General features: G+C 49.7%; 1 protein-coding gene across 1 annotated transcript in view; it reads right to left on the reverse strand.

The window, feature by feature from the left end:
* Positions 1 to 26,300, reverse strand: part of LOC310663212 (myosin-6-like) — a 56,622-nt gene that overhangs the window by 2,037 nt on the left and 28,285 nt on the right. The window contains 21 exon segments of the mRNA XM_083410905.1: positions 1,247 to 1,342; positions 3,990 to 4,265; positions 4,662 to 4,787; positions 5,683 to 5,886; positions 6,518 to 6,826; positions 8,083 to 8,207; positions 8,331 to 8,496; positions 8,610 to 8,793; positions 9,908 to 10,104; positions 10,302 to 10,420; positions 10,758 to 10,884; positions 11,568 to 11,957; positions 12,197 to 12,287; positions 13,975 to 14,120; positions 15,847 to 16,023; positions 17,817 to 18,059; positions 20,359 to 20,487; positions 21,305 to 21,431; positions 22,843 to 22,979; positions 23,517 to 23,640; positions 24,881 to 25,053. Coding sequence (XP_083267031.1) covers positions 1,247 to 1,342; positions 3,990 to 4,265; positions 4,662 to 4,787; positions 5,683 to 5,886; positions 6,518 to 6,826; positions 8,083 to 8,207; positions 8,331 to 8,496; positions 8,610 to 8,793; positions 9,908 to 10,104; positions 10,302 to 10,420; positions 10,758 to 10,884; positions 11,568 to 11,957; positions 12,197 to 12,287; positions 13,975 to 14,120; positions 15,847 to 16,023; positions 17,817 to 18,059; positions 20,359 to 20,487; positions 21,305 to 21,431; positions 22,843 to 22,979; positions 23,517 to 23,640; positions 24,881 to 25,053 — 3,666 coding nt within the window.

The raw sequence follows: 26,300 nt of genomic DNA on the forward strand, positions 1-26,300 counted from the left end.
TGGCAAAGGATAAAGGGTAGGCAGCGATGGCCCCCTGCTTCGATGGGTTTGAAAGAGGATTAGGCAAATTCAAGGAGGGGAGGGCAATAAAGTCTTAGGCAGTAATGCTGCTGAGTGCCAGTTGTGGATCCAGTAGGATCCAGCAGGATCTCCTTATGTTCTTAAGGACACCACAGTGGGTGGTGTTCATCAGACCTGCGTGACCCACTGCAAGCATGGGGGGGGAGAACGGAAGGTATTTACTGATCCACTTGTAAGAGAGATGGAACTGGGAAAAAGGCATGTGGTTACTGTATTTTTCGCTCCATAAGACGCACCTGACCATAAGACGCACCCAGTTTTTAGAGGGGGAAAGCAAGAAAAAAAAATTCTGCGCAGAGCATGAAAGCGGCTCTTGCTTTTCTTGCTTTAAACCCTTCCGTTCCTCCTCCCGCTTTGCTGAGAAGCCAGCAGAGCAAGAGCGATAGCTGCTCAGCGCCTCTTCTTCTTCTGGCTTCCCAGCAAAGCGGGATGAGACAAAAGGGAGCCCTTACAAGGGAGAGCTGAGCAGAGCCTGGCAGTGGCTCTTGCTGGCTTTTCCGGGAGGTGTGGGAAGGGACAGAGGGTAGCCTGTCAGTTCCTTCTCCCACCTTGCGGAAAAGCCCCCAAGACCGCACACATGCTCCGCGCGGCTCTTTAAAGGGAGCGCTGAGCAGATCCTCCCGCCTGCATTCGCTCCGTAAGACGCACACACATTTCCCCTTACTTTTTAGGAGGGAAAAAGTGCGTCTTATGGAGCGAAAAATACGGTAGTTCACCAGACTGTCTGAAATTTCAGCCAGGGGTTTCCAGATTAACTGCGTGCGTCCTTTACCACCACCGAAACATTACAACCTTCTTCATTTCCTCACCTTCCACCCAACCTGAGCTGTAGAACGTGATCATGAAAAGCCAGCTAAGGTCTTGCAAAGTTTGTTCAGAAGACTTCAAATGAGAGCCACTAGTTGCTCAGGTTCAGCGAAGTTTTATCCTGCAAAGGAGCTCACGCACCATAAGGCCGGCTGTTTATACAGTCTAGCAAACTGTATCTTGCAAAGCATCAGGCAACCTTAGTTCAATCTAAGCATCCTGGCAGCTCAGGTTTAGCAAAGCTTTTCTTGATTTGCCAAGGAGTAGGCGCTGTGGAAGGTGCTGTAATTTGACCTAGTGGCTATTATGCAGCCATTGTTTTTGACAAGGCTGGCCGATAACTTTGGAGAGAACTCACAGCTTCCTCTGCCTGTCTCTTGTAGGCTTTGACCTTCAGCTGCAATTTGTCCACCAGATCCTGGAGCCTCAGCAAGTTCTTCTTGTCCTCCTCAGTCTGCAGATGAGGAGAAATGGGAAGGAAAATGGAGGAGAAACCGTCACTGGGCATCCACAACAACTGTTTCTCCATAAATTGGTTTGCTTGCAACACCAAACCGTGGTTTAAACTAACGCCACCTGACAAACCATAGTTTGCAAGTAGCCACCAAACCAGGATCCGAAATCAAGTTTTGAAGCTGGTTTGCAAACCGCACTTTGGGCAGGCTGTGTTTTGGGATTACATCTGAGTTTACAAAATGAGTTTTGGAATAATAATAATAATAGTGCTCCTCCTGCCCTTGGAGGTTACTGTTTAGGATAGAATCATAGAATCATAGAGTTGGAAGAGACCACAAGGGCCATCGAGTCCAACCCCCTGCCAAGCAGGAAACACCATCAGAGCACTCCTGACGTGTGGTTGTCAAGCCTCTGCTTAAAGACCTCCAAAGAAGGAGACTCCACCACACTCCTTGGCAGCAAATTCCACTGTCAAACAGCTCTTACTGTCAGGAAGTTCTTCCTAATGTTTAGGTGGAATCTTCTTTCTTGTAGTTTGGATCCATTGCTCCGTGTCCGCTTCTCTGGAGCAGCAGAAAACAACCTTTCTCCCTCCTCTATGTGACATCCTTTTATATATTTGAACATGGCTATCATATCACTCCTTAACCTCCTCTTCTCCAGGCTAAATATGCCCAGCTCCCTTAGCCGTTCCTCATAAGGCATCGTTTCCAGGCCTTTGACCATGATAGAGTAAGGAAATTCTCAAAGAAGAAACTGCACAAACAGCCATTTTGCCTGTAAACCTAGAACGCAGGTTTGGTGTGTAAATGATGGCATAAATCACAGTTTGGAGTTACAGCTGAACCAACTCTATGTGTAACTTTCTATAGGTAAAATCAGTGCTTTTTTTCCCCTTAAAAATGTTTAGGGGTACCCTCATTTTGACTCAAGAAGACCACCATTTTATAGTTCAAATCGAGAAAAATAAATACAGTAAATGAACAAAAGTACAAAGATTTACAAAATGTTTAGGGATATGCATCCCCCTGTGTCCCCCCAGAAAAAAACACTGGGTAAAATCATCTTTGGTGTGCATACATATGCAGCGAACCTCCAGCCTGACTCAGATGTGCTTGCACTTTGCAAAGTCTCCTGATCAGAATTTTCCTTGACTTTCCAAACTATGGAAATCAGTTAATTTAGGAATTTTAAAACAATCAAAACTGCAAGATGGGATCAAATGTCACGAGTGAATACTTTGTGTTATGGTTCTAGCATTCATCCACTAGCCTTAAGATCTGCTTTCTTTTAAAAGTATCCATGGGATTTAAAAAAAAGAAACAACAGCAGTGGGGTTTTTTTAAATAAAGAAATTTGGCCAAATTTTGAATTTCTGCAAAACTTCATTTGTATACTGCTTTCTGTTTACAATGAAAACACCAAAGCAGTTCATGTAATCCTAAAACCACCACAAAAGTATTAGGCAATAAAGCAATGGCGAGATGTGAATTTATATTGTCTCTAACAATGTAAACAGATAAATGAAACCTGGCTACAGCCGGCCTGCTGATCCTCTGCCACAAGGGGGAGGATCCAAATGTGGCCTCCAGAACTCTCTATCTGGCCCTTGAGACTCTTCCTTAGCTACATCCCTCCCCAAGCCACACCCCTTGAGGGCTTTGGCCAGGCTGAGATGTCTCCTTGATCTCTAATACAGTGGTGCCCCGCAAGACGAATGCCTCGCAAGACGGAAAACCCGCTAGACGAAAGGGTTTTCCGTTTTGGAGGTGCTTCGCAGGACGAATTTCTCTATGGGCTTGCTTCGCAAGACGAAAATGTCTTGCGATTCCTGGGGGTTTTTTTCCGCTCCCCACCCCCTTTTTCTAAGGCACTAAGCTGCTAATAGCCTTTTAGCAGCTAATCCGCTAATCCCTTAAGCCTTTAATAGCCGCTAATAGCCGCTAAACCGCTAATAGCGCTAATCCGCTAATGGGCTTGCTTCGCAAGACGAAAAAACCGCTAGACGAAGAGACTCACGGAACGGATTCTTTTCGTCTTGCGAGGCACCACTGTAATGCTTCTTGTTTTCCTGGAGGAAGAGAGGGCACAGAGATGTATGTGTAGAAACCTCTGACTTTTGCAATGTAACCTCTAGTGCAGGGGTAGGCAACCTAAGGCCTTGGGCCAGATGCAGCCCAATCGCCTTCTCTGGGAATCAGTGTGTTTTTACATGAGTAGAATGTGTGCTTTTATAGAAAATGCATCTCTGGGTTATTTGTGGGGCACAGGAATTTGTTCATATTTTCTTTCAAAATATAGTCCGGCCCACCACATGGTCTGAGGGACGGTGGACCGGCCCCCTGCTGAACAAGGTTGCTGACCCCTGCTCTAGTGCAAAAGGTGAGAGTTCCGGCCGCTGCCCCTAGCCCTGCCCACCCCTGGCAGGTGACCCCTTGAAAAGAAGTTCCTTATAATGGAATGCAGCCCTCCAGCTGAGAAAGGGTCCCAATTCTGCTCTACGGCTCTCCTGTGTACTTTCCACGCTGGTCTCTTCTATGCTCAGAGAAGATACGATGCACCTTGATCGCCATATACATGGTTTTGCCACATAGCCTCGCAGCGTCCCCAGCTCATCCGGACGGACGCCACCTGAGCCCCCGCACCTGGTAGGTGAGCTCCTTGATGCGCCTCTCGCACTTGCGCATGCCCTTGACGGTCTCGCCGTTGCGCTTCTGCTCCATCTCCAGCTCGTTCTCCAGCTCCCGCACTCGGGCCTCCAGCTTCTGCAGCTGCTTCTTGCCGCCCTTCAGGGCCAGCTGCTCCGCCTCGTCCAGCCGCAGCTGCAGGTCCTTGATGGTCTGCTCCATGTTCTTCTTCATCCTCTCCAGGTGAGCGCTGGTGTCCTGCTCCTTCTTCAGCTCCTCCGCCATCATGGCCGCCTGGAGGAAGCAGAGAGAACGCAGAGAATTACCTCAGTCTGGCAAACCCAATGCAGGCCTTAAAAATCCCGAGGGGAGGAGGTGAAGGGGGCAGGAGCCCATACTCCTCTCTTAAACAGGCGCTGCTACACCAAACCCTTGACCCTTCAGCCTTCAGGTGTTGGCGGTCCTTTGCTGAGACAACATCATCTTTCATGGCTCAGCCAACAGGGCCCACTGGGAGCTGTCTGTGGTCCTGAACCTGACTGGGCTTGGGCAAATCCCAGCAGAACAAGATAGACAGCTAGAGGGTCAATACTTGTAAGGACAGGCAATTGGTGAAGGGGAAGGGGCAGAACTAAGCTTTAGGGTCACCAGTTGTGGACCCCACCTTTCCATGATCTGATTTGTACTCACATCCGTGATGGCCTTCTTGGCCTTCTCCTCAGCGTTCCTGCACTCCTGAATTGCCTCCTCCACCTCCGACTGAAGCTGGGACAGGTCAGTCTCCATCTTCTTCTTCTGGTTGATGAGGCTGGTGTTCTGAGGGGAGATGGGCGAGTCAGAATGAGAGAAGGTGGAGTAGCGTCATGGAACGTATTAGGCCAAATGTCTACCTGGTCCATCATTCTGTTCTCACAGCAGCCAACCAGATGCCCATTATAAGAAGCCAGCAAGCAGGGCGTTAGCTCAACCTACTGGTGGTTCCTAGAAATGGGCAGATTCAGAGGCACACCACCTCCGACAGTGGCTAGTAGTCATTCCTGGTCCATTCAGCTCAGATCCCATTACTTGGGTATGTGAAATTAGGAGTCAGGAGGGGTTAGCACGGCTGCCTGTCTGTGGCTTCATCAGTCCCACAAACCAACTGGCAGGTGATCTGGGTAGAGTGGAAGGGAAGAGGCAATGACAAGGAAGACATAGAGGAGCAGACCCAGCTGGAGGATTAAGTGGCAGCTGGCGGAGCTTCAGTAGCAGGCTGCAAACTAGAGGAAGATGAGGATGAAGGGGCTGGAGGAGAGGCTATCACTGGAAGCAGGCTAAATTGAGGGGTGAAAGATGGAGGCAATGAAGGAGATGAGAAGATGGAAGGAGGGGAGAGAGAGCGACAGGCAGGAATGGAGTTGGCAAGCGGAAGGGTGAGAGAAGGACTGGGGACTCCCAATGGGGAGTCAAAGAGGAGGAGATGGAAGAGTGGGGATAGGCAGGGGCTCTACACTCCAGAAAACCTCAGGTATTGTCTCGGTTCAGGCAGAGGAATCCTGTAGTCCAGAAAATGAACCACGATGTCAAGAGCACCAAAGTTCACAAGACTGTGGGACTCGCCTGGTCTTTGAAAGTAACAGCACCCTGCCGTTCCGTGAAGGGAAGGTATCAGCCCTGTCAGATTGCTGTTTGTTTGTTTTTACATATGAAATCAGGGTCATCCCCTCTTCACCTGGGAGTGGAGGAGCTGGACTCGCTCGCTGGCCTCGATCAACTCCTGCTCGGCGAGTTTCCGGCCGCGCTCCGTTTGCTCCACCACGCTGCGTAGCTCTTCGAGCTCGGCCTGCAGCAGGGAGTTCCGCCTCTCTACTATGGCAATGTTCTCCTTCAGGTCTTCGTTGGCTCGGAGGGCGTCATCCAGTTGGATCTGGTTGTCCTGGGCAACCACACACACACACACTTATATTGTTTCAAGCTGTAAGTACAGTTACAATTTCCGAGCACAATTCAAAGTGTTGGTGCTGACCTTTAAAGTCCTAAACAGCCCCAGTCCTGTATACCTGAAGGAGCATCTCCACCCCCATCGTCCAGCCCGGACACTGAGATCCAGCTCCGAGGGCCTTCTGGCGGTTCCCTCAGTGCGAGAAGTGAGGTTACAGGGAATCAGACAGAGGGCCTTCTTGGTGGTGGCGCCCGCCCTGTGGAACACCCTCCCTTCAGATGTGAAATAAGCAGCTATCTTATCTTTAAGAGACATTTGAAGGCAGCCCTGTTCAGGGAAGTTTTTAATATTTAATGCTGTACTGTTTTTAACACTTTATTGGGAGCTGCCCAGAGTGGGTGGGGAAACTCAGCCAGATGGGCGGGGTACAAATAATAAATTATTATTATTATTATTATTATTATTATTATTATTATTTAAGTAAGCCTCTTTCTTCCCATGGCAGGTATAAGCCTCCTCATAAATACCTCCCCGCCTTTTGTGTGTGGGGCTGCGTGAACCTCCCCTCCCAGCCCCTCAGGCTGTGGTCCACTGAGGCGGGGACAAAGGCCTGGAGCCTCATTACCTTGAGGTGGGTGTGGGCAATCTTGAGGTGTTTCTGGGCCTCAGCTGCCACCCGGTTGGCTTGGCTGAGCTGGATCTCCATCTCGTTGAGGTCGCCCTCCATCTTCTTCTTGACCCTCAGCGCCTCGTTGCGGCTGCGGGTCTCGGCGTCCAGGGAGGCCTGGAGCGAGTCCACCATCCTCAAGTGGTTGCGCTTGGCCTGCTCCATCTCCTCGTCCTTCTCGGCCAGCTTGCGCTCGATGTCGGCCTTGATCTGGTTGAACTCCAGCTGGGCCCGCAGGATCTTGCCTTCCTCGTGCTCCAGAGAGGCCTGGAAGGTCAGGAAATGGTGGGTTAGAGTGAGAGGACAAATGGATGAGGGGAGAAGTGGAAGGAGAATCGGAGGAGACAAGACTGGAGGTCAAAATCCAGCTTCTTCCTCAACTCAAACTCTATCAGATAGGGCAGCTGCTTTCTGGTGGGCCAAGGCTCTATCATGTCAACAGTTACACAGTTGTTTCTATTTTGGGCCTGTTCTCCAGAATTGCTCATTATTTTTACGGGAAAGTCCTCAAGACAATGTTGATGTCAAGTCATTGCATTCCAGTATTTTCGTCTTGGGTTTCCCCCTGACCTGATTTGCGCCAATGAAAAGCTATTGAAATGCCAGCCTGCCCAGTACAGAGGAGCAAAGCAATGTTGAAACTTTTAAGGACTACTGTGCCTTTAATTAAACACTTCCTGTTTGTAAGTTCTGCTCATTTTATGGTTTCTTTTGGGATGTGGCTGAAGATAAGTGATGAATTGCTCCTTGTTGGCTTCTGTTCCCTATCCTGGGGTGCTAGTGGGCCTACAAATGCTGTTTATACAGACATAAAGAAAAAAAATAGCAACACAAGTAAACTGGCAATTATAGTTCTCACACCCCACACGAGGAGCAGAAGTTGCCGAAATAAGGGGCAATTCATCACTTATCCCACAGTCAGGATGTACAGAATGTGTGTGTGTGGGGGGGATGGACAGAACCAGAATGGAGGAAGAGTTTAATTAATGTTGCAGGGGATCTTTGTGCTGTGAGAGGTTTTTGTAAACATGATGGATGATCTTGGTTATGCGGTGGGCACTATTAAAATAATATAGCGCTATACTGTTTGTGCAGAGCCTCCGTTTCCAGATATTTCCGGGCTGGAGGGAGGGAGGGAGGGAGGGAGAGATAAAGGCCCATAGCTCTGAGGAGGAAATGTTAGGAAAAGCTTATTTGGCCCCCAGAGGTCCAGACTTCAAATGGTGCCTCTTGCCGTAACACAACAATGATAAATTAAATAGCTGGTTGTTTCCTTTCCTTTCATGGTGCCCCAAACTGCCCCCTGTCAGCCTCCTCATGGCGGAGCAGACCGTTGGGCTAGCAAGAATTTCTTAACTGCCAGGGTTCCTTGTGCGGGGGAAACTGTGGTGATTAAAGTGATTTAAAATTGGGGAGGGGGACGGAAGTGAAGAGGAGGTGCAGAGAAAAGAAGTAGAAGCAGAGATAGGTGGACAAGGAGGGGCAAAGGTTGGTGGTTTAGGGAGAACGGCGTCTGGCATCACCTCAGCCTCTTCCAGAGCTGCCTGCAACTCCATCTTCTCGGCCTCCAGCTGCTTCCGGACCTTCTCTAGTTCGTGCATGCTCTTGCCCCCCTCGCCCAACTGCTCAGTGAGATCGGAAATCTCTTCTGTGGGGAGAGAGGAGGAAGCGGGAGACTTGGCTCAGACCGGAGGGAAGGATAAGCTCAAGTGAGGGATAGGTTGTGAAGCAGCAAGGCTTCGCTGAAGGCCTCGTCCTCATGCTAACTCACCCTGTAAGTTCTTGTTCTCCCTCTTGAAGGTCTCCAGGTGCTCCAGAGACTCCTCGTAGGCGTTCTTCAGCTTGAAGAGCTCGGTGCTGAGCGCCCGGGACTCCTTCTGTGAGGCCTCCAGCTCTGCCTGGGTCTCCTCATATTTCTGCTTCCAGTCTGAGAGGATCTGAGGGGATGGAGGGGAAAGAACAACAACAACTCTAACTTGAGCTGGAGGACATGACCCTTGTTTCACTCTAAATTGCGCCCATTTCCCTTCCTCCCAGCTGAGTCACTCGCCTTGTCGAAGTTCCTCTGCTTCTTGTCCAGGGCAGCTGCGGCCGCGTTGGAGCGCTCCACGTCCACCATGAGGTCTTCGATCTCGTTCTGCAGGCGGTGCTTGGTCTTCTCCAGGGAGGAGCACTTGGCGTTCACGGCCTCCACCGCCTCCTCGGCGTCCTGGAGGCGCTGCGCCAGCTTCTTCCTGATATGCAAGTTTGTGGGTGGGTGGGGGGAAAGGGAATCAATTATGACCGCAGGAGGGGCTGGCTTGCTTCCTCAGTCTACGGATGAGGGAGAGGAGGAACAGCAGAGAGAAAATGGGCCTCCACAATGACCTCGCCGGGGCGCTCCGGGAAGTAATCTCAATGGTCTTACCTCAGGGGGTGGGCGACCTTTCTTTTCCTAGTCCAGGGGCCACATTCCCTTGTGGCCAACCTTCCGAGGGCCGAATGCCAATGGTTAGGGACAGAGCCAAAAGTAGACGGGCCAATGGCTTCAATTCTTACCTTTGTACTGTAGGCTGCACTCCAGCCATACAGAAGTCAGAGGGTTTTATAGCCACACAGAGAGAGGAGGAACAGAGGCTGCTGGAGGGCCCATGAGGGTCCCCCACCCCTGCTCTACCTGGGACAGCAGTCCACATAGGGGGGCAGAGTGTGGCTGCACAGGCGAGGCCCACAACTTGTGTGTCGTACCCCCAGCTCTGCTCTTTTGGCCTTGTTGGGTACAGTGAATGTACCCCCCCACCCCGGTCACCAACACCACAGCTCCTCCTACCTCAACCTACCTTAGTGCCTTTTTTGTTTTGTTTTTTTAAGTGGGGGATTTCTCCTCCAACCAACAAGCTTTTTGCTCGTCTTATACGCTGCCATTTTAAAATATAACCCGAGCCAAAAGCTTCGCCGTTAGAGGAACCGAAGAGCGATGTCCGTGGGGCTTTGGGGGGACGGGCAGGGCTGGAGGGGGGGCAGTGGTGGTGTGTGAGAGAGTCAGGCCCACAGTAGACCCCAAAGGCTGCCGAGGGGGCCCACATCCCCATCTCGAGTGCCGGCCAAGGGGAGGAGTAGGAAAGAAAACCGGCCACCTGCTTCAGCAGCTGCCCAAACCCCTGATAGGCCAGAGGAGGCTGTGTGGCTATCAGAGCGGTCAGGCCAGGCCAGGCCTGTTTCTTTGGCCTGAGCCTCCTGCTGCTCAAATGCCTTGGCTTGTCCATCTCCGCCTGGACCCTTGAGCCCAGACGCCATTCCACAAGAGCCAGGCAGGCCTGTGAGCTGGCAGGGCTGAGGTAGACATCCATTCCAGACCTTCTCACTTACTTGGCCTCCTCCAGCTCCTCCGTCCTCTGGATGGCGTCGGTTTCGTACTTGGTCCTCCACTGCGCCACCTCGGAGTTGGCCTTGGACAGAGAGCGCTGGAGCTCCGCTTTGGCCTCCACTTCTTCCTCATACTGCTCCCTCAGAAGGTCGCAGTCATGGCGGGCCGACTGCAGCGCATGCGCCAGAGCATTCTTGGCCTGAGTGAAGGACGGACATGAGAATATTTGGTTGATCTCTCTCAACACCTCCTTCATGCCTTCTCCCGCTGCAACCTCTGAATCCCCCTGATTCTCATATTCCACTGATCCCTGACCCACAGTTCCTGCGATTCTCTCGTTCTGTTTTCTCTCAGCGTCCCTCTGCTTCAGACCAACTGTTCTCACGGCTCTTTTACCTTGGCCTCCTCTTCCAGCTGCCTCTTCAAGTCCTCCATTTGCTGGGTGTACGACTGCTTGCCTCGAGTGAGCTGAGAAATGAGAGCCTCTTTCTCTTCGAGTTGGCGGGCGAGTTCTCCTGAGGGGCAAGGGAGACGGAATGTGTGCTTCTGCAGGCTCCGTCTGGGGCCCAAGACATTTCATGGCCTGAGGAGACGGCCAAGATGGCCGCCCACTCTCCATTCCACATATGGAAACCAAATGGACTGGAAGATGAACACTGGCTGAACAGCACCTTCCATGGCACCTAAAGCCATGGCCCCAAGAAAAAGTGAGGGGCAACAAAGAGGAACATCCAAGAGTTGCTGCTGCCCCCCAATATCTGCCACCTGAGGTGCTCACTATGCCTAACGGCATAGTTCCCTCTAGGAAAGTAAATAATCAGAAAGCCAGTGGGAAAACGATGTGTGTTTTACCATTTTCCGTCTGGAGTTTGGCCCGCTGTGTGTTGGTGTCGTTGAGGCTCCTCTGGGTCTCCTCAAACTTGGCCCGGTAATCTGCAGCCTGGTCCTCCACGGTGCGGCACATCTTCTCCAAATTCACCTGCCGGCCGAGAGGGGAAGGGGGGCGGGAAGCGAGGAAAGTGAGAGAGGACTGAGGAGGACAGCTCCAGATGCCAGAAAGGCAGCAACACGAGGAAGGTGGGGCAAAACGTTCAAGCAAATGGGCCACATGCTGCTCTTTTAATCAGGCTTAACTGAGCCTCTCAGTTTAAAGGAACATGCTGGATTTGTATACAGTGGTACCCCGCAAGACGAATGCCTCGCAAGACGAAAAACTCGCGAGACGAAAGGGTTTTTCGTTTTCTGAGTTGCTTCGCAAGATGGATTTCCCTATGGGCTTGCTTCGCAAGACGGAACGTCTTGCGCCTTTTTTTTAAAGCCGCCAATGCATTCCTATGGTAAACCGTCAATGCGCAGCGGTGCTTTGCAAGACGAAAAAACTCGTAGAACGAAAAAACTCGCAGAACGAATTAATTTCGTCTTGCGAGGCACAACTGTACAGTGCTCTGGACAATACGGCGTTGGCCGTGTCACTCGGTTGGCTTGAACACGTCATTTGGAGACAGTCCACTAAACGACATCCCTGTAGGACGCCCCATGGCTCAGCTTGGTCTCTAGAAGGTATCAGGATAATACCTTCCCAGCTTCCCCCTCTCCCCAGCTTCCACCTCCAGGTACCCCTTTGAGCTATCTTCAGCTCCTCCTCCTCCATCCATACAGCACCTTGGCTTTCAGCAGCTGCTCCATGTTGGAGGCGACGTCGTCCAGCTCCAGCTTCAACTCGCTCTTCTCCTTCTCCAGCTTCTGCTTCACGCGCTGCAGGTTGTCGATCTGCTCCCCCAGCTCAGCCACTGAGTCGGCGTGCTTCTTGCGGAGCGTGGCCGCCGTGGCCTCGTGGTGGAGAGTGGCCTCCTCCAGGTCGCGGCGCATCTTCTGGAATTCCGCCTCCCGCTTCTTGTTCAGCTCCACCTGCACGGTGGTGGCCCCGCCGGCCTCCTCCAGCCTCTCGCTGATCTCCTCCAGCTCCCGCGAGAGGTCGGAGCGCTGCTTCTCCACCTTGGCCCGGGATGCTCGCTCCGCCTCCAGCTCCTCTTCCAGCTCCTCGATCCGCGCCTGGACCACGGGAAAAAGAAGACGGGTCCCTCAATCCATCCAGCATATTGGCTCAAGGGCAAGACCCTTTGGGTGGCAGGTGGCTTGTCCCAGGGCCAAACTCACAGGGGGTTGGTTCTAGGTCAGGAGGTGGTTCTAGAACATAAAGCCAAGAGCTGGGGGAAGGGGGAAAGTCCACCCCTGGGCATTTCTAGAGAGGAGAGATATCTGAAAGCTGAAGGTCTAAGCTGGGCACCCACCTGCAGTTCCTTCAACTTCTTCTGAAGCTGTGAAGCCAGGGCCTGCTCATCTTCGATCTTGCTGTTCTGCTGGTTGATGTCAAATTCCTTCCTGAAAACGGCATTTGGGGAAGTAAACACCACCATGCTCCCATTCCCTTCCCATACCGCATTCATACATCAGGTCATCCTCTAGAATACAGATCATCCTCTAGAATAAAATAGCTCACTAGGCAAATGCTGAAGTTGCCCTTCAGCTGGAGCAGCTGGAGGCGGCAAAAGAGGGAGATCCTTAGCAGCGCCTGCATTAAATAGGGCAGGCCACGCCTCCTGAGCCAGCCGATTGGCTGTCCAGGGGATGATGCGGCCGGGGATTCCCTCAATCACGCAACACCACCTCCTTTTGAAGGTGGAAGTGGCTACATCTCAATTTTAACTCATGAGCTATTGCTGCAATCTGCTCCGATTGTATATTTTATCTTTATGAATGCTGTTTTTATTGTGTTATGTTATGTGAACTGGTCTTTGATAATAATAAATTCCTATCTACTCCCCCCCACCCCCCGCCGGTCTGCATGATTTTCACCTTACCAAAGCATCATACCCAGAGCTGCCACCAGAATGAGGCTCTCGGTCTAGACTTGGGCTCTTCAGCCTTGGGTGTCCAGGCATGTTGCAATAGTGTCAACAACACCCTCCTTAATCCCTGGTGGACAGAACTGGACACAGCTCACATGCATTCGTTTTAGATATATATAAGGATATAAAGAAGAGCCTGCCGGATCAGGCCAATGGTCCACCTAGTCCAGCATCCTGTTCTTGCGGTGACCAACTAGATGCCCCCGTGGGAAGCCAACAAGCACAACCTGAGCACAAGAGCCCTTGTGGTTTCCAGCAAATGGTATTTGGAAAGATTACTGAGGTCCAGCTCCGAGGGCCTTCTGGCGGTTCCCTCACTGCGAGAAGTGAGGCTACAGGGAACCAGGCACAGGGCCTTTTCGGTGGTGGCGCCCGCCCTGTGGAAGGCTCTCCCATCAGATGTCAAGGCAATAAGCAACTACCTGACTTTTAGAAGAAATCTGAAGGCAGCCCTGTTTAGGGAAGTTTTTAATGTTTGATATTTTATTTTGTTTTTAATATTCTGTCGGGAGCTGCCCAGGGTGGCTGGGGAAACTCAACCAGATGGGCAGAGTATAAATACAGTGGTGCCTCGTAAGACGAAATTAATTCGTTCCTTGAGTCTCTTCGTCTAGAGGTTTTTTGTCTTGCGAAGCAACCCTATTAACAGATTAGCGGATTAGCGCTATTAGCGGTTTAGCGGCTATTAGCGGCTATTAGCAGCTATTAAAGGCTTAAAGGATTAGCGGATTAGCTGCTAAAAGGCTATTAGCGGTTTAGCGGCTTAGAAAAAGGGGGTGGGGAGCGGAAAAAAATGCAAGACATTTTCGTCTTGCGAAGCAAGCCCATGGGGAAATTCGTCCTGCAAAGCGCATTGAAAAACGGAAAACCCTTTTGTCTAGAGGGTTTTCCGTCTTGCGAGGCATTCGTCTTGCGGGGCACCACTGTACTAAATTATTATTATTATTACTACTACTGCCTCCAGCTATGAAGGCACAGCTCAGCCGTCAGGGCTACTAGCCATCCATAGCCCCCTCCTCCACGAATATGGTACCCAAGAATAAAGGGTGAAAACAGTGAAAAGAGTTTGGTAGTGGCGGGCAGAGAGGGGTGGCCTCTCTCTCTCTCTCCTGTTTCCCGAGGCTCCTGCAAAGCGTGCTAAGATGAGGCACGTCCCCTACTTTTTCAGTTTATCCTCCAGCTGTTGCTTGTCGTTCTCCAGGTCCATGATGTTCTCCTGGGTCAGCTTCAAGTCCCCTTCCAGCTTCCTCTTGGCCCGTTCCAGGTCCATACGGATCTTCCTCTCCTGTTCCAGGGAGCCTTCCAGCTGGTTTGAAAGAGGCAGACAAGAACAACAACAAGAAGAAACGGGTGTTACTCACAGGTGGTTTCTTGTGCTTTGGACTGCAGAATTCATTTGGGGGAGTCTACAAGATGGGACGCGGGTGGCGCTGTGGGTTAAACACAGAGCCTAGGACTTGCCAATCAGAAGGTCGGCGGTTCGAATCCCCGCAACGGGGTGAGTTCCCATTGCTCGGTCCCTGCTCCTGCCAACCTAGCAGTTTGAAAGCACGTCAAAATGCAAGTAGATAAACAGGTACCGCTCTGGCGGGAAGGTAAATGGTGTTTCCGTGCGCTGCTCTGGTTCGCCAGAAGCGGCTCCGTCATGCTGGCCACATGACCCGGAAGCTGTGCGCCAGTAACACCTTGGAGACCAGCTAGGGCTTGCCAATCAGAAGGTCAGCGATTCAAATCCCGGCAACGGGGTGAGCTCCCATTGCTTGGTCCCTAGCAGTTCGAAAGCACGCCAGTGCAAGTAGATAAATAGGTACCACTGTGGCAGGAAGGTAAACGGCGTTTCCATGCGCTGCTCTGGTTTGCCAGAAGCGGCTTGGTCATGCTGGCCACATGACCCGGAAGCTGTACGCCGGCTCCCTTGGCCAATAAAGCAAGATGAGCGCCGCAACCCCAGAGTCGTCTGCGACTGGACCTAACGGTCAGGGGTCCCTTTACCTTTTACTAGATCAGAGGTTGGCCAACCTTTTTTTGGGAGATGGGGCACATTTGCCTGGATGGAGTATGGAAAGAGGGAGCCCCCCTGGATCAGGACCACAGCCCACCTAGCCCAGGACCACAGTCTCTCAGCAGCCAAACAGACACCCTGCTCGCTAGCAGGGCCAGAGCACAAGAGCCCTCTCTTCGCATGTGTTTTCCAGCAACTAGCATTCAGAAGATCTGCTGCCTTCCAGTTGCGGAGGCAGAGTGCAAGCACACCTATCAATCCACCCAGTTTGACCTCTGTCCCCATCCACTGCTAGTGTGCGGCCTTGGGAAAGTTGTCAACATAGCCCACAGGACGTAAAATGTCCCCTACCCCCAAGGTCCCAACTAAAAAAGAATGGCAACTTAAGCTGACAGAATATGCGCAGCTTGCCGACCTAACATACAGAATAAGAGAACGAGAAGAATATACGTTTGAAGAACACTGCAAAATGTTTCTGGAAAAAATGGGGGTAATTGTGTTCACTTGAAAACAATGGCAACATTAAGATAAATACAACAGTGTAAATTAAGTTTTGACGGATGTCATAATGGAACACTGGATGGTTTAGTTTGTATAAAATACACAGGGATTTATGTTTTGCAAAATGAACCACGGAAAGAGAAGAAGGGAAGGTTTTGATATTTGAAGGTTGTTTAAATGAATATTCTAAATTGTAAAACAGGAAATTTAATAACAATTATATTAAGAAAAATTAATAAAATGTCCCCCACCCCTGTGGCAGAGAAACTACGATAGCTAAAGGTGGGGAAAGCTCCTCTCTCCCACCAAGAAGATCTGCCTGAGCTGGAGATCTTTGGTTGGACGCAAGGATGGAGGATTTGTTTCCTTCTGGATGTTGCTGGACTACATCTCCCATCAGCCCCAGTGCAGCCAATGGTCAGGGCTGATGGGAGTCGGAGTCCGCCAGCACTTGGAAGGCTCCAGCTCCGCTAACAGCTTCTTATATGCTCATATTCATGAGACTCTCCAGTCTCTGCTGTTGACTCACATCGTCCGCCTGCTGCTCCAGCTTCAGCTTGGCTTTGCTGAGCGTGTTGACTTTGTCTTCTTCGACCTGCAGGTCATCCAGAGCTTGCTGGTGGGCCTCTTGCAAGGATTTCTTCTCCTTGGTCAGCTTGGCGATGATCTCGTCCAGACCGGCCATCTCCTCCGTGAGGTTTTTCACCTGGTGGGAAGGCCAAACCCCAGAGATGTGAGGAGTTGTGGGGAAGGGACAACCTTGAATCGACACGTGGGGGTCTCAGGAGCATGTGGGGAGAAGCTCTTAGCTGGAGGGCAGCCCACTCAGATCACTCAGCCTGGTCTGTGGTGACTGGTGGGACAGAAAGCAAGTCTTAGCCTGCCGGTAGAATATGTTGCAGAGGCCTTAGCCTGCTGGTGGAAGGATAACAAAAGAGGGAGCCAGTCTGACCTCCCTTGGGAGGGAATTCCACAATCTGGGAGTGTGTTGAACCAAAGGCAAACTGTCCCGGAAGCATCTTGGTAGTCAAGAAAACCCCACAATTAGAGGCTTCCGGGTTGGCGCGCCTGGGCAATGGCGGATTTCCTCCGTCTCGGAGGAGACCGCTCTCCGAAAAGAAGGGTCTGACCGCCACGGCGAGGCGGAGACCCGCAAAAAACCACGGTCGGAGGAAGACCGTGGGCTTGGGATTCGGCTTGTGCCAGTAGCGCCTCCCCTACTCGCGGGGAGACCCGGTTTCGGGGCTCCGGAGCGACGTGGGGTGAGTGGCGCGGCACTTCGAATCGATCGCTGTTTTCGGGGAGTGAAGCCACACAGCTGTTGTCAGAAAGCACCAACTTTTCCTGTGGACATTCAGACTTAAAGAAACTTCGTAAGTAACGGAAATTGGATTACAAAATTATTGAAATTCGGCACTTGAATGGAAGGTTAAAACAGGAAGCCCACCTTCCACTTTGTAGAAAGATTAAGGCAGTGGTTGTGGTTGGTAGTGGTTGCAGTAATGGGCTCACATATGTTTATATTCCTACACTAATTGGCCTGCTTTGATGCAATCCTTATCTGCGGAACTGGGGGCTGGGCTCTGAGCCCAGAAAGGAGAACTATCTGCAAGGTTTTGTCAGGGACTGGGCAAAGGAGGAATGGTGGAGACCGCCTCCCCATCTTGACCCTTCCAAGGAGGAGGAAGAGGAGGACAGTGTAGGTTTACAACAGGGGGTTGAGGGAGGTCACAGCTCAGAGGCAGATGAGGGGAAAAGTTGGAAAATAATGGGAGAGGGGGAGACAGAACTGGAGAGGCAGCTGGCTGACACGTTGTCGTTAGAAAGCATCCCAGACCCTCCATCTCCCAGAATTTGGTGAGCCTTAAAAGTAGGAGAGCAAAGAGCTTGAAGGCAGAGGGCACGTAGCAGCACCCGTAGGAGACAAATGAGGAGGCGGGAGAGACGGATAACACCATTATCCAAGAGGCTGGGTTCTATAGCCTCTCTCTGTAAATATTGAAGTGAAAAAGGATGGTAAGAAACTTTCCCTTGTCTTTATACTTTCCTGGGCAACCAACCAGGAGCCACTGAAAGTATCCTGACAGGTTTGGGTATTTGCCACCTATGACCTCATCTAGTCAAGTGAAATGACATATGCTGCTCTGCTGTATTAAGAAGGCTTGTTTGGGTGCGGGCAAAGCCATCTCCTTGCTGCGGTGTCTGCAAAGGCTAGGAGAAACGGCAGGCTGCTTTGCCTAAGTCGACACCTTCTCTAGAACTGGCCATTCCGATGTTTTTGACATCCTTCTTTGGTCTCCCTGCACCCAACCACTCCCACAAGCCCTCCTTTGGACCTGCACTTCAGAACAGGGAGCCACCACCCAAAAGGCCCTCTCTTGTGTCCCCACCAGCTGTGCCACTGACGTCCAAGGGGCTGGGAACAGGTGCTCACCTAAGGACCTTATCACCTGGGCAGGTTCACATAGGGAACTTGCCTCGCTGCCGCTCTAAGCGCACCTTGTTCTCTGTGGCGTGCTTCTCCTTCTCCACTTTGGCCAGGGTCAGCTCCAGGTCGTCAATGTCCTTCTTGAGCTCCGAACACTCGTCCTCCAGCTTCCGCTTCTTGGCCGTCAGCTCGGCGTTCATCTCCTCCTCATCCTCCATCCTCTCGGTCAGCTCTTTCACCTTGGCCTCCAGCTGAATCTTGTTCTTGATCAGCTGGTCGCACCGTTCCTCAGCATCGTTCAGATTATCTTGTTCCTGCGAGAGGAGAGGAAGGAAAGGGGTTTTCGGAAAAGCAAGCATCTGTTCAGGCATTTGAGGAGGACGGAGTAAACGGGAACAAGGAGGTGCTGCAAAGAGATGGGATATGAAAGGTCAAAAGTGCTTTCTACATTGTGATTTTATGTTGTGAACCACCCTGAGATCTATGGGTAGAGGGCGGCGTACAAATTTAATAAATAAAAATAAAACAAATACGTTAGGACTTTTTGATAATGTAAAAGGCTGTTTTGATCCCAATGCACCTTCTTGTCTTCTTAAGAGATCGCAACAGTGCACTTTGACCTTTGCTTCATATCTGCCCAGTATCCTGAACCGTTTTGTCAATTCCATATGTGCCCATTTTACAGAAACATATACTGAGTCAGACTATTGGCCCATATAGCTCAGTAATTTCCATCCTGACTGGCAGTGGCTAACCAGGGTTTCAGAAAGGGGGAGATTCCTAGCCCTGCCTGGAGATGCTGGAATTGAACCTGATATTTTCTGCTTGCTAAGCAAATGCTCTACCTCTGAGCTACTACCCCTTCCTCAAACACCTTGTTTCTATAGAGGCCAATACAATTAGGTGGGAAGGATGCATTTTGTCCACACTGTCCACCCCCCCCCCCCAGGTGGTGCTGTTGTCTAAACCATTGAGCCTCTTTGGCATGGGTAGGCAAACTAAGGCCTAGGGGCTGGATACGGCCCAATCGCCTTCTCAATCCAGCCCGTGGACGGTCCAAGAATCAGTGTGTTTTTACATGAGTAGAATGTGTCCTTTTATTTAAAATGCATCTCTGGGTTATTTGTGGGGCATAGGAATTCGTTCATATTTTTTTTCCAAAATATAGTCTGGCCCCCCACAAGGTCTGAGGGACAGTGGACCGGCCCCCTGCTGAAAAGGTTTGCTGACTCCTGCTCTTGGGTTTGCCAATCAGAAGGTTGGCGGTTTGAATGCCCGCAACAAGGTGAACTCCCATTGCTCTGTCCCAGCTCCTGCCAACCTAGCAGTTCGAAAGCACGCCAGTGCAAGTAGATAAATAGTTACTGCTGCGGCAGGAAGTTAAACGGCATTTCCGTGCACTCTGGTTTCCGTCACGGTGTCCCGTTGCGCCAGAAGTGGTTTAGTCATGCTGGCCACACGACCTGGAAAGCTATCTGTGGACAAACACTGGCTCCCTTGGCCTAAAAGTGAGATGAGCGCCACAACACCATAGTCGCCTTTGACTGGACTTAACCATCCAGGGGTCGTTTGCATTTTACCATCTACCAGGAAGGTAAAAATAGAGGCTGTTGATTACAGAGTCAAGTATTGCTGCCAAATGGGATCCTTTGGTGTCAGTTGCCGGTGGCAGAGCTGATGGTTTGCATTCAGAAGATCCCAGATTCTGGCCCTGGCATCTCCAGGTATGACAGGGAAGGATCCCCATGTGAATCCTGCAGAGCTGCTGGCAGCCAGGGCAGTGGTGGGAAATCTGCCTGGGCCATCAGTGTAGCTAGACCACAGCTTCTTGCCAACTTTGGGTGTGATTCAGCCATATACCGGTCAATTCAGGTTCCGCCATTAAAGTTGATCCGTCGCGTAACAAGAGCGATAAGGAGAGTGTTATGTACTGAGTTGAATAGGATCCAAAATGCAGCAGTCTGATTGGTCCTAGAACAATAGGATCCAAAAGGCAGCAGTCTGATTGGTCCTAGAACAATAGGATTCAGAATGCAGCAGTCTGATTGGTCCTAGAACAATAGGATTCAGAATGCAGCAGTCTGATTGGTCCTAGGACAATAGGATTCAGAATGCAGCAGTCTGATTGGTCCTAGAACAATGCAGCAGTATGATTGGTCTGCAGGAGCCACCCAATCCAGCTCCAGATGGAAGTGAATCCGCAACCTGATTGGCCTACAGGAGAATTCCGGAATTAGCCAATCACGTGCAGCCCATTGTGTAAATAATGTCTATAAAGCAGATACTTTGGGGAAACATTCATTCCTCCTCACCACTATGAGCTGAATAAAGAGCATGAAATCCACTCTCAACTCTGAGTATATTTCAGAGAGAGATGAGGAAACAAATTTCAGAATGTGAGGAGATGCTTACTCAATGCAGCAGCAACGACTCTCTCTGCAAGCAAACCAGAATCAACGCACAACTGATCACCAACTTTGTCTAACCTCCCCACAAACCTTATGCAAACAAATCCAGAAATATGCTCAATGAGCCGGTCGCATGGAAGCAACCGAGGACTCTCTCTCTCCAGGACCTTGCGGTTTGTCCTGGTGGCTTTAGAAAGTCACTCACAGCTTGAACTTGCAGTTGGAGATCATTCTTCTCTTGCAACAGGGAGACCATCTTTTCCTCCAGCTCCTTCCTCCGAGTCTCCGATTTCTCCAGGGCTTCCTTCAGTCGCCCAAATTCTTCCTTCATTGTCTGCGGAGAAGAAAACAAGACTGATGGACTCAACCAGCCAGCCAGCGGTAGCTGCTTAAAAGGAAATGTGAACGGCAGGTTTATATATTGGGAAGGGATGTTTCAAAGCTGGTAGAGCAAGGCTCCTTCGGGACCTTTTCCAACTTCGGATTGCAGGTGTGAGGTTGGGTGCTTGAACGGTTTCGCAACCGGAAAATAACGGCCCTCATTTGTAGAAGACTAGCATGCAAAGGGTTCGGCCTGGCCTTCACTGTTTGTGTATTTATTTCATAAAAAATTATATTCCACTTGACTGTAAAATAAAACCCCAGCGACCTCAAAGCAGGTTACAAACAGAATTTAAAAAATGAAACTATCAGCAAACAGTTTGTAAATAATTTGAAAACCTTCCAAAAAAAGTTATTAAAACTGATCAGCTAAAACTTACGATTAAAGCGTCAACACCCTACACATCTGGATAGGCAAAAAATATTTCCAGGAGGCACCGGAAGGAGTAACAGCAAAGGCCTGGTGTCAATAGGCAGGAAAGTGTGGGAGCTGCCACATTGAAAAACTTAATTTCTTACAAATGTGGACTGAGCATCGTGTCAAATATGTCACAGGGCCAATTCTGCACGAATTACACTGTTGCGCAAGGTGTTTATATATTTGTGGAGTGTATAAACTGCCTGCAATGAGCAAATCAGGGATAGCTTGGAGCGCTCGATGGCCTTCCAGATGTTTTTGGATGGACTCAAGTGTGGCAGCCCTTCATTTATTTATTTTTAACCCTTAGCAGTTCTGGATAAATTTCAGCCGTAATCCGAGAAGCGTTTACCTGCATCTCCTTCTCTGTCTCTGCGCTCTTGAGCAGAGGCTTGATTTTGAAGAACAGCTTCATCCAAGGCCAGTTCTTCACCCCCATGAACGCCCGGATGTTCCACTGAATCACCAGCAACGCATCCCTGGGGAAAGGAGGGTAAGGAAACGGGGGATTTAGTCCCTTAGCAGGAGAAAGCGTCTCTCCCACCTTCCTGACAGAAACCCTGGAGGAACTATGACTGTCACAGTGGGCAGGGCTGAGCTAAGGGACTCCATATTCCGACTTGGGGGTAAGGCAGCCCTCTATGTCCCTGTGGTGTTCAGTGATTGGTCAAAATTTCAACTCTTTACCCTCCAGGGCTTTGACCAATCGGCTGCCTTGCCTCCTCTTCCATTGCTGTGCATTGTATTCTGCGCCACTGCTTTTATTTATTTATTCTGATACGGATTGCTTTTTGGTTTTGAAAACAAGGTTCCAGACAAGGAGAAAAAAAGAAACTGCAATTCGTGAGGTCTTGGTGGTCATTGTTGTAGAGTTCCACAGGTTTTTTTTTTCTTCCCACGCACCCCCTTTTTCACTTCATTTATTAATTTTATTAAGTTTCTGTACTGCCCTTCATCCGAGGATCACATGACAGTTTATGGCACAAAACGCAATATAAAATGATTTTTAAAATGATTCTAACTGCACGTTCTTGCTTATTTTAATTGTGTGTGCTTGTAACTCGCCCTGGGAACCATTTGCCGAAGGACAGACTATAAGTGCAAATAAATAAGTACTGTATATGTACAGTGGCACCTCGGGTTAAGTACTTAATTCGTTCTGGAGGTCAGTTCTTAACCTGAAACTGTTCTTAACCTGAAGCACCACTTTAGCTAATGGGGCGTCCTGCTGCTGCCGCACCGCTGGAGCACGATTTCTGTTCTCATCCTGAAGCAAAGTTCTTAACCCGAGGTAATATTTCTGGGTTAGTGGAGTCTGTAACCTGAAGCGTCTGTAACCTGAAGCGTATGTAACCTGAGGTACCATTGTACTAGCCAAATATCTTTTAAATAGTCACGTTCCCTAGCAAAGCAACCGCCCACCAGCATTTCTGACAACCGTCAAGAGTGGCTCTTCTTGTGACCGCAAAAGGTGCTTCCAGGATGTCCCTATTTTCAGATGGGGTTCTGTCCCATGCTGCTAAATTTTGGTTGCACAATTACAGTGGTTTGAGGAAACAAGCCTGCCTGCACCTAAAGACCAGACTTCTTTTTTCTGCGATAAGCAAAATGATGGGGCAATGCGCTTGCTTTGATGCAACGCCATCTACGCACCCGTAAACAAATCGGGACAAATGCTCATTCAATAGCCAAAGCTGACTAAGATTCCCTGCGAACCAAATGTTCTGAAAGTGCATTTGGAAAGTGCCTGCAGCACGTTTGTGGGAATGGAATAACAGGTACTCCTGTGGAAATCTTGTTATTGTGAATCTCCCTCTTCCAGATACCGTGGAAATCGATTCTTACTCCCGCCCAACCTGCAAGATAAGAAGGGATAATCACGGCGCTCACCGACGCTCCATAATCTTCTTAAACTCGATGCGCATGAGCTGACCCCTGGCCTGCGCTTGGATGCGGGTGATGATGCGAGAAAGGCGTTCATCTCTCATTTCCTCCAACTGGCCCAGAAGCCCAGCCTTGAAAAACACCTGGAAGGAGAGGGAAAGGTGGTAGGGGGGTCGGCATGAGAATCTCTGGCTAAGCCTCTATCTATCTATCTATCTATCTATCTATCTATCTGTATCTATCTATCTATCTATCTATCTATCTATCTATCTATCTATCATCTATCTATATCTATCTATCATCTATCTATCATACAATATCATCTATCTATCATACAACACTTCCCTGTCCGACTGATGGGTGTCAATCACCCCAGCGGTACCAAGTTTTATTGCAGATTGCTTGCTTAGAGCAACAAATCCATATGAACTTCTTGCAGTTTAGAAACTGACTGGGAAACACACCAAAAAGGGTAGGTGAACAAAATATTAAAGGGAATGCAGAGACACCCCATGAGCAAATTACTGCGATATAACCGCTCTACGAAATCAAATCAGAACAAATGCTCAATAAATACTGGATACTGTCTAATGACCACATAAGTTATGTGAAAGTTAACCAGGATGGATGCTGAATAAACAGGCTGTCTGGAAGCAGCCGCAAAGGCTCCACCCTCTCACCTTAGTGTGGCCAAACTTGTACTGGTTGTGGTCGATATCTAAGGAGCCCAAGAGCTTCTCCGCTCCCTTCCGGCTGTCGATGAACTGGCCTTCGGGGATGGCAGCTGGGTTCAGGATACGGTACCTGGTGGGGAGGGAAATATTCTGTTAGATTCCCCTGCCAAAGCTGTAAGATTCTTCTGATGAGAAGAAAGTACAGGGGCATAAAACCAGGACGGCATATTTCTTAATTGACCTGTAGGCCTGTTTTCAATTTGGGTCAGTGAACGATTAATGATTTATTTATTTTTTGAACCATTGTTGTTGTTAATTTATATATCACTTAGTGCTGAAATAGCCTTCTAAGCAGTTTACAAGTACAAAGGCCAATGGCACAAACAATAAATAAGCACCCATAAGGAAAACACAAAATAAAGCAGTCCCATTAAAGCATGTTATAATGTACTATTCTTCTTAAATATTACTTATAATATTTGGCTATATGGTTAGGGGCACAGAAGCAAGTGCCTGGGAGCAGATTTACGCATAAGCTAAACAAGCTATAGCTTAGGGCCTCTCACGCTTGGGGGCCCCAAAAATCTTTGAAGGGGGAAAAACCTACATACAGCAACAGTGTTTTGTGTTGTGTAGGCTCCTATGATGTAAGTAATGGGCCCCGCCTGCTAGCCTGCTTCCTAAAATATCACTGGTTTGCTCATTTCTATATATAGAGTGCCTACATTCTGCATGGACTGGTTGCAGGGCAACATGTAGCATGCAGCTGCAGACTGGTGTGAAGCACAGTTGAATGTAGGTCAAGCTGCTGTACCTGTTATTTAATATTAAAGAGTGCTTGTAGACTGATGATCAGGCAGCATAGACTAAGGGTAGGAGTCTTATGCCTACTGATTGATTTCATATATTCCACACAAAAAAGAGCGACAATTTGTTGTTGACAAAGGACAACTGGACCCCATTACCTTCAGTAGCTTAGGGTCTCATCAAACCTACATCTGGCCCTGCTCAGGAGGCCGTTCTAGTCCTAAGAGAACGCCAGAATTCTAGGTTGCAATTCCATCTCCTCCAAAACCTTTTAAAGAACCATTGGACTGAGCAGAGCTACCATGCTGGTGTGTAAATGCGACTTGTGCTCCATATATTTTTACTGGCTAATTAATTGCACGTTGCTGTCCATTGTCCGCCATCAATGACCAGGCCGTTTCATGACCTCCAAAGAGAGCCATTTGCCCTCACAAGAAAATTACTGTTATGAAAGGCATTTTTCAATGGTGGGGAAGGTAGCAAATCTTACAGGCTTGCGACAGGCACAGGGCAGGAAAGGGCCACGCTCCCTTTACCCAGTGTGACCCCAAAGGCAGATTCACCTTTGCCTGAAGTCCCCGTAAAGGATCCGGTTGGGGAATCCCTTCCGGCAGATCCGGATCCCCTCCAGGACTCCGTTACAGCGGAGCTGGTGCATGACCAGAGCATTATCCATCACTCCTGGTGAAGGGAAAGAGAGAGGGGAGGTATCAGCCGCGTTAGAAATGGGCCTCCTCTGGGCCCTTCATTTGGCTGGGGTCCCATCCAAGCTTAGTTTATGTTGCCACACATCCCATAGCGTTCTCTCTAAAACAAGGGTGGGAAGTCTCAGCTCCAGGGGCCACACCCATAGCTCTCAACCTTTCCCTTTTCTTGAGCGGAAACCTATTCGGAATAAGGAAATTTCCCTTAAAAAAAGGGAAATGTTGACAGCTATGGCCACACCCCACACCGTTTTGCAACCTCCTTGAGTATCTTTGCCTAGATGGAATGTGTCATTAATGCCTCTTGCTTGCCTGGTTGGAGGAGAGAGGTGTGTGGGTGTGTAGGTCATGGGTGTGTTGAAACTAGCCTGCCAAAAGGTAAAGGGACCCCTGACAGTTAAATCCAGTCGCAAACGACTCTGGGGTTGCGGCGCTCATCTCGCTTTATTGGCCGAGGGAGCCGGAGTACAGCTTCCGGGTCCTGTGGCCAGCATGACTAAGCCACTTCTGGCGAACCAGAGCAGCACATGGAAATGCCGTTTACCTTCCCGCCAGAGTGGTACCTATTTTTCTACTTGCACTTTGACGTGCTTTCGAACAGCTAGGTTGGCAGGAGCAGGGACCGAGCAACGAGAGCTCACCCCGTTTAGGGGATTCGAACCGCCGACCTTCTGATCTGCAAGCCCTAGGCTCTGTGGGTTAGACCACAGTGCCACCCGCCTCCCAATTTGCACCCATTGCTCTGCCCTCTTTTTCTTCTGGCCCCACCCACAACTTCATCCCAGAAGGTTGCCCAGGATGGAATGTGGTCTTCAGGCAGAAAAAGGACTCCACACTCCTGCTCCAGAACTGCAGAGCCAGAAGTCTGTAGAGAATGAGACTCTTAACCTCAGGGACGTGGGTTCAGCGTTGGGCAAAAGATTCCTGCATTGCGGGGGTTGGACACTGAAATATACTCAGAGTCGCAAAGTGATTTCATGCTCTTGATTCAGCTCATAGTGGTGAGGAGGAATGAAAGTCCCCTCAAAGTATCTGCTTTATATACATTATTTACACAATGGGCTGCACATGATTGGCTAATTCTGGAATTCTACTGTAAGCCAATCAGGTTGTGGATTCACTTCTATCTGGAGCATGATTGGGTGGTTCCTGCCAACCATACTGCTGCATTGTTCTAGGACCAATCAGACTGCTGCATTCTGAATCCTATTGTTCTAGGACCAATCAGACTGCTGCCTTTTGGATCGTATTGTTCTAGGACCAATCAGACTGCTGCAGT

The sequence above is a fragment of the Podarcis tiliguerta genome (genome assembly GCF_965153285.1).
Source record: "Podarcis tiliguerta genome assembly, chromosome: 13".
Taxonomy (NCBI): domain Eukaryota; kingdom Metazoa; phylum Chordata; class Lepidosauria; order Squamata; family Lacertidae; genus Podarcis; species Podarcis tiliguerta.